Here is a 7,945-nt window from a genome sequence, read left to right as displayed (position 1 = left end):
TGCGGTGATTCACTTAACAACCATGGCAAGAAAGGTGGTAAAAAGGGTTCGGCAAAGCAAAACCTCACAAAACTGTCTTGTGGTCGTAAATCAAGGACTCCCTATAATCCAGTTCTTCCCCATTCCCTCCATCTATCTATCTATCTATCTTTCTTTTTCTTTCTTTCCTTTCTTTTTTCTTTCCTTACTTTTTTCTTTCTTTTTCTCTCTCTCTCTTTCCCTACCTTTTTCTTTCTTTCTTTCTTTTTCTCTCTCTTTCCCTTTCTTTCTTTCTTTCTTTTTCTTTCTTTCTTTCTTTCTTTTTCTCTCTCTTTCCCTACCTCTTTTTCTTTCTTTTTCTCTTTCCTTTCTTTTTTCTTTCCTTTCTTTTTTCTTTCTTTCTCTCTCTCTCTCTTTCCTTACCTTTCTTTCTTTCTTTTTCTCTCTCTTTCCCTACCTCTTTCTTTCTTTCTTTCTTTCTCTTTCTTTCTTTCTTTCTTTTTCTTTTTCTTTTTCTCTTTTTCTCTTTCTTTCCTTTTTCTTTTTTCTTTCTCTCGCTCTCCCTTTCTTTCTTTCTTTCTTTCTTTCTTTCTTTCTTTCTTTCTTTCTTTCTTTCTTTCTTTCTTTCTTTCTTTCTTTCTTTCTTTCTTTCTTTCTCCTAGCTAAAAGCTCTGATTGCTGGCAGATTTCTGCCTTTGGAAACCAGACCAGGCCCCAGATATAGAAGGTAGCAAGCAATCCTGGTTTGTTTGGGACATCCTGCCTTCTTACCCCTCCCTCCCTCCCTCCCTCCAGCCACCGCCCAGGATAAATCCACGCCCCTCGTGAAGCCCGTTGGTTTGCTCCCTCTTTCCTCCTCCTCCTCCTCCTCCAGTCGCCTCCTCTTACTACTCCACTACTACTCTTCTGCGCTTCTCCCGCCTGCCCGCCCGGACAGTCCTGGAGCCAAGCCAAGGGGGGCAACTCAGCCAGCACCCGTCCCTTCGGATCCCACCGCCCCTTTCTCCTCCTCCTCCTCCTCCTCCTCCATCCCAGACTTTGGCATTTCCTCTGAGCTCATCCACTAAAGTGACGCGCCGCGTTCCCCACTCGGAAGAGGAAGCGGAAAAAAAAGTTTTTTTGCAGAACTTGACTTGGCCTTTGCAAGCGACGCCGCCGCCGCTCCGCCGAGAAAGCAAAGCGGCGTCCGGCTCCAGGACGTGTGGGAGGGGGGGGGGGACAAGGACCCGGCTTGACCCACGACCGTGAGTGGCCCGCCCGTCTTTTCCTCCGAGCGATTCCAAGTCCCAAGGAGAAGCCTCCCTTTGGGCGCCCGCGGGCGCCAGGCCAAGCAAAGTAGCGGTCGCAGAGAGCCGGGGATTCGCTTGTCTCCCGGGGCCGAGGAAGACGGGGATGCCCTAGTCCCGTCGAAGGCTGCCGGAGCCCCCCAAAAGCCGCGGCGATGGGTTGAACCGCTGCCAGCCCGGAGCGAAGCAACGACACCGATGTTTTTCCAGCAGCAGGAGCAGCAGCGCTGAGCTCGACGGGCGATGCATTGACGGCGCGGCCGCTTGCAAACCGAAGGATCTCGCCTTTCTAGTGCCCATCCATGGCCGTCTACAGCCTCAACGCGCGGGTCTTCTGGCCGCTCCTGACTTGCGCTTGCACCCTCCTGCTCTGCCTGCTGCAAGCCGGCCCGACGGGCGGGGAAGCGGGCTGGTGGCCGGGGCCGAGCCGGTTGCCGGGACCTCTGCCGCTCCTGTTCCTGCTGCTCCTGCTGGCCGCGCTGGGCTTAGGCTGGCGGGCTTGGCGGAGGGCTTGGCGGCGGCAGCAGCAGCGGCCGTCCAAACGCGTGGGGATCGGCAGCCTCGGCGCTTCCAGCGGACGGGACCCTTCCCGGCGCCGCGCCTGGCTGGACGGCTTCTACGAGACCCGGTTGCGGCTCTCGCCCCACGTGCTGGGTCACAGCAAAGCCCACGTCAGCCTGGTGGTGGGCGAGCTGGTGCGGGCTGGCAAAGCGGCCGGCCGGCTGGCCCTGCGCGGGGATTTCGTCCAAGTGGGCAGCGCTTACGAGCAACACAAGGTGGGCAGCCCGCCCGATGCTTTCGACGTGCTGGTGCCGCTGCGGTTGCCGCCCCGGCTGGAGTTGCGCGCCCTGCCTTGCGCTCCGGAGCATCAGCATCAGCAGCCCAGGCAAAGGGGCGCTTTCCTCTGCGCCTTGCGTGTAACCGAGGGCGCGCAAGGCTCCCCCAGCCGGGCTCTGTGCGTGGCTGCAAGCCCGGGCGAGGAAGACGGGGAGTCCCTTCTGCTGTCGGCGGCGCTGGTGGCCCGTTGGTTCCAGGCGCAAATGCAGCGCTGCCTCGGCGCCGTGCGGGCCCGCTTACAAGAGCGCTGCCGGGTGCAGCTAGCCGTCAACGGTGCGCCCTGCCCGCTGGCTTTGCAGATCGCGCCTCGCTCCGATTACGTCTGCTGCCACCTCTCCCTGACCGTCCACCTCACCCCGGCCATCCCGCTGGGCGAGGGGCTCTACCTCACCCCCTGGCTCTGCTGTCCCCCACCTTCTGCGGGCCCCCAGCTGGGCACCTTCTGGACCCTCAACCTCTCCAAAGCGGAGCAGCGCTTGCTGGCCTGGCTTCGGGACCAAGTCCCCGCGGACTCCTGCCACCTGAAATGCTTGCAGATCCTCAAAGGGTTGAGGGAGCTGGGGGGCCGCGCCCTGGAGCCCCCCTGGGCTGCCCAGTGGGACCGAGTCCTCTCCTCCTACGTCCTCAAGATGGCAGTTTTCTGGGTGCTCCTACGTAGCCCGTGGCAGGCTTGGGAGGACCGGTTCTTGGTGGCCCGGCTGGAGGATGTGGTCCTGTTCCTGGTGCAGGCTCTGCAGCGAGGGAGGCTGGCCCACCTGTTCCTGGGGAACTCTCACCTGCCCGAAATCCTGAGCTTGCCCAAATTTGTCAAGGAAGCCTCTCCAGTGAATCTGCTGGCTGGTTTTGAACAGTCCACTTTGGAGAGGGTGGCCTCACAGCTGCTGAGTGTTTGGAAGCAGGCGCCTAGGATCATCCGGGTGTACAGCGGCCTCAGGTGCCGAAAGTAGCATCTCACCTGAGCCGCCTCCTTTACCTCCTCGCCAGGCCTGGACTTTGCATCCAAAAAATGAAGGTTGAATTGCCGTATATTCCCCAATTGTCTTGGGGCTTTAGGGCTCTGTATTGGGTAGAACGTGGGGGAGGTGAAGAGGACATCTGAAGCACCTTGCCTAGGAGCATAAAGAGTGTCTACATTGGACTTTTGGTCTTAAGAGTTCCGTTCTGATCCTGTGTGGAACTCGGGTGCTGCTGGATCAGATGTGGGGTGTTTTGTTTTTTTTAACCAGCAGGTTGGAGACTTCGGGGGTTTTCTCGAAGGAGGGGAAGTATGGAGGATGGAAGGAACATCTTCTTGGGGTTCACCAAAGTTCAAAGAGGGCAGATTGGTCCTCATCGCACCAGTCTGATTCTGACTTCTTCTGCTCAGGGTTTCTGGCTTTGTCCACAAAAGCAGGCCAAAATTTTCAAGCCGCTCTTCCTCGGGTTTGAAGCAGCAGTGAAATGCTACCGGTTCGCACCAGTTCGGACGAACCGGTAGTGATAAAAATCAGTAGTGAACAGGTACCAAAAAAACCACAAAAAAACAAACCTACCGGTTCCTCCGAACGGGTATTTCTGACAATCAGCTGTGCCACGCGATTTAAAATTGCTAGAAAGCAGGCAATCCTGCTTTCTAGTGAATCTACCTCATGTGGCACAGCTGCTCCCCCCCCCGTCCCTCGCTGTTCTACTTACCTTCCCAAGCCTCTTTTTTTCTGCACGAAGCGTGCGTTTGGCGCATATTGCGCATGCACGCAGCATGTGTTTGATGTGCACTGTGCATGCGCAGGCAGTGAACCACTGGCAAACCAGGGGGATGATTTCACTACTGGCTTGAAGGGCAATTCTTGAAAGGGAAAAGTTGAGAGTTTCTATTAGGGAAATATCAGGCTGTTATGACTCAACTTCCTGGGGTTGATGTTCTGTTGTTTGTTTCCCACCACCACAGCCAAGTTAGGAATCCGAGTGGGTGTTTATCGCCTGCTTTGGCATTTCGCCCCGGTGACTTGAAGCAGTCTTGATTTTTATTTTATTTTTTGCAGCGCCAGGATCCGAGGGTCGAAGCACGAAAAGATGGACTGCGGCCCTGATCTGTGGCTGCTTATTATGGGCCTGGAGTAGAAGAGAGGAAAAACACAGCCTCATTAAGTTTACAGCAGTGATGGCTAAGCTTTCTGCCGTCGCATGCCAAAAGTGGAGGTCGCGTGGGGGGGAGTCACGTGTGTGTGTGCCCACACCCATAATTCAATGCGCCCCACCTTCCTGCGCATGCATACGTGACGCTTCCCAGACTCCCCCCCCCACACTTTTGGCACGTGATGGCACAGTAGGCCCATTTTTTGCACTCCCCAGGAAGAGGCTAGAGGTTTTCTAGGAGCCTGGGGAGGGCGAAAACAGCCTTTCCCATCCCACCAGAGGCCCTCTAGAGGCCAGAAACGGCCCGTTTCCCGACTTCAGGTGGGCCCGGAAGGCCCAAAATTCAGGTGGCTGGCAAGGTGCATGAGCGTTGGAGCTGAGCTAGGGCAACACTCGCGTGCCCACAGATATGGCTCCTCGTGCCACAGGTTCACCATCACGGGTTTACATGGTGTCCTCAACTTAAAACCATTCGGTTAGCGACTGTTTCAAGTTACAACAGTCCTGAAAAAAGGGACTTAGGGACCGTTTCGTCACATTTACGTTTGCAGCAACCCTCTGGTCACGTGATCAAAATTTGGATGCTTGGCCATTGGCTCGTATTTATGAAGGTCCCCAGGGTCATTTTTGCAACCTTCTGACGAGCAAAGTCCATGAGGAATTCAGATTCACTTAACAACCCTGTGACTAATTTAAGAACTTACAGTGATTCACTTAACAGCGGTGGCAAGGAAGGTCGTAACTGTCTTGCTCAGCAACATTAGTTTGAGGCGCAATTGTTGACTTCCTTACAACCGTAATTGAGAGCGGAATTATGTTGAAGAACTACCTGTGCTCTTTTTGAGAGCAGTCATCTAACACATGGGGGCGGGTGTCTCCCAAATGCGGCTCAGGATGATGGGAGCTCAGGAGTGGGCCTGATTGACAGAGGCTCCTAAGGCAGGGGGGGTCTCCAACCTTGGCAACGTTAAAGATTTCTGGACTTCAGCTCCCAGAATTCCCCACAAGGGAATTCTGTCAGCCACATAGGAAGCCACATTCCCCAAAGGGAATTCTGGGAGTTGAAGTCCACAAGTCTTAAAAAGTTGCCAAGGTAGGAGATTCCTGGCCAAAGGGACTGAAACCAATATATACTCGGAGACCAAAATTAATAGCACTTTATTTTCATGAAAAGTTCCTTTGTTTGTTGTTTTTTTTGACGTTGCCTAGGCTGTGTGACATTTTCTGAAGCATTTGGACGCTCATTAAACTAATTATAAACGGAGACATCCAGCTCTCTAATAGGCTGCCTCATGTGCGATATTGTCAATTGGAAAGCACTAATTATATCCTTATAATAAAAGCTGACCTCCAGCCCATCCTTGAGAAGGTTTGGAATGAAAAGGATCATTCAGACCTCCGCTATTTGTTATTCCGGTGAATCCCTTGGCATCTGGCCACATCGACACCTTTCTCAGATTAAAAAACAAACAAACCTTGGGAAACGGGGAGTCTTATAGCCTTCCTCTCCGGAGTGGCGAATGGAAGATGCAAGGATGTGAAATCGTTCGGTAGGTCAAAAATGTTCTCTGGCGGTGCAAAAGTTCCATTTAGTTCCGTTTGCGTGCCAAGAACCAGATCTGAAAAGGCTATTATACAATGCCTTGTAGAGCAGTCTGTAGATTGCAGATCGAGACATCCAAAAAATGCATATATTTTTCAAAACAAACTATATGTAATGCCGCCGTTTAGTTGCCAGATGTTGAAAATCATCCTCTCTCTCTCTCTCTCTCTCTTTCTTTCTCTTTTTCTTTCTCTTTCTCTCTCTCTGTTTCTCTCTCTCTTTCCCTCTCTCTCTTTCTCTCCCTTTCCCTCTTTCTCTCTGTTTCTCTCTCTCTTTCCCTCTCTCTCCCTCTCTCTGTTTCTCCCTACCTCTCCCTACCTCCCTCTCTCTCCCCCCTTTCTCTCTCTCTCTTTCTCTCTCTGTTTCTCTCTCTCTTTCCTCTCTCTCTTTCTCTCCCTTTCCCTCTTTCTCTCTGTTTCTCTCTCTCTTTCCCTCTCTCTCCCTCTCTCTGTTTCTCCCTACCTCTCCCTACCTCCCTCTCTCTCCCCCCTTTCTCTCTCTCTCTCTCTCCCTCTCCCCCTCTTTCTCCCTTGCTCTCTTCTCTCTCTACCTCTCTCTCTCTCCCCCATCTCTCTCCCCCTCTCTCTAGATTAAATCCCCTCCCCCTGACACACACAAACACAATTCCACAGGGCCCAGCACACATTTTGCAAGGCTGTTTGAGTTCTCCATTGCAGTCTGAAGTGTACCCGTACAACACGAGATCTATGACGGGACTTTCAAAATTGGCATTATCTCAAGTGCCTCCTGCTTAGGTATGAAAAATGGGAAAAAACAAACCCCAAAAAAAGAGAGAGAGAGAGAGAAATCTCCATTTGTAAGGGTTGCTGTTGGTTTTAGCCAAGGAAGTGGAATTGGCTTAATGTCAAGATGATTTGTGATCTCAAAATGACTTGAGGCTGAGAACGTTGAAGACGGTGTGGAAGGGGTAGTCCTGGGCCAGCTGGCTGGCTGGCATTTCTTGGGTGGGGCAAGACGGTTGATGGAATAGGAAGTGGTGGTGGGTCCCAACATTTGCCAGAGGGTACCAGGTGCTAAGAAAAGACGTATTTTCCCAAGAATGGACTTTCTGAAGCTGGAACAACAACTGAACAAATCTAATGGGCTGTTTTTGCATCAGCTGTAGATCTCAAGAAGGTCTTAAATTGATTTGAAGTAGTTTTTTCACAGCCCTGTTTCTGACTTGTGGGCCCTAGCTTTTTTTTTTTTTTAAATAAGTTTTGGGTTTGGTGGTGTGGAATGCATGAACTCATGAAATACACCCTCTTGGGAAGATGGGGACTGTTGGTTGAACGGGTGAGAAAGTTGGAAAAGAAACGTCTTGCGTGTGACAGAGAGATTTGAAGAAACGGTTGAAGAAGGGAGAGTATTGAGAAAAACATGTGAAATCTACGTTGGTGGATAGTTTGTGAAATATTGGCTAAAAATACAGGTAGTCCTCCATTTACGACCACAATTGAGCCCCAAATTAATTTGTTAAGTGAGTTTTGCTCCATTTTACAACTTTCCTTTTCCATACTTGTTAAGCAAATCATTGCAGTTGTTATATTAGTAACGACGGTTGTTAAGTGAATCTGGTTTCCCCATTGACTTGGCTTGAGAAGACAGTCGTAAAAGGGGACCATGTCACGTGACTCTGGGACATTTCAACGGTCATAAATGTGAGCCAGTTGATAAGCATCTGAATTTAAATCTCGTGACCGTGGGGATACTGCAACGGTCATGAGTGTGAAAAATGGTCAAAAGTCACTTTTTAAAGTGCCGTTATAACTTCAAATGGTCACTAAACAAACTGTTGCAGGTCAAGGACTACCTGGAACACATTTCTGGGTCGTTGTTCCTGGGTTAAACCAGTGGCTCAACCTTGGCGATTTTAAGATATGTTTAATCCGCCACAAAAAAGATGGTAAAATTGGATCGGTCACATGACTAACCCATTTTACGACCTTTACGACATACGACGAAATGGACAGGCACCATTACAGTCGTATGTTGAGGACTAGCCGTATAGTCCTGATCAGGAAAACCGAGCTGGGTTTATTTAATTCATGTTTCTTCTACATCTGCCTCCTCCTAACAGCTGCTGTCTGTTTTTTCCAAGATCCATTTTGATTTTTTGATAGCT

The 7,945-nt window shown here is 51.1% G+C and overlaps 1 protein-coding gene across 1 annotated transcript; it reads left to right on the top strand.

The window, feature by feature from the left end:
* Window positions 1–894: 894 nt before the first annotated feature.
* ITPRIPL2 (ITPRIP like 2) lies at window positions 895–6,149 on the top strand. Its single transcript, XM_058157889.1, has 2 exons — window positions 895–3,114; window positions 4,124–6,149. The coding sequence occupies exon 1, from the start codon at window positions 1,568–1,570 to the stop codon at window positions 3,047–3,049; it is 1,482 nt and encodes a 493-aa protein (XP_058013872.1). The 5' UTR covers window positions 895–1,567; the 3' UTR covers window positions 3,050–3,114; window positions 4,124–6,149.
* Window positions 6,150–7,945: the final 1,796 nt, after the last annotated feature.

Source organism: Ahaetulla prasina, chromosome 14 (assembly GCF_028640845.1).
Source record: "Ahaetulla prasina isolate Xishuangbanna chromosome 14, ASM2864084v1, whole genome shotgun sequence".
NCBI classification, from domain to species: Eukaryota; Metazoa; Chordata; class Lepidosauria; order Squamata; family Colubridae; genus Ahaetulla; species Ahaetulla prasina.
The sequence above is the reverse complement of the archived record's forward strand: the minus strand, read 5'-3'. Positions and strand labels throughout refer to the sequence as shown.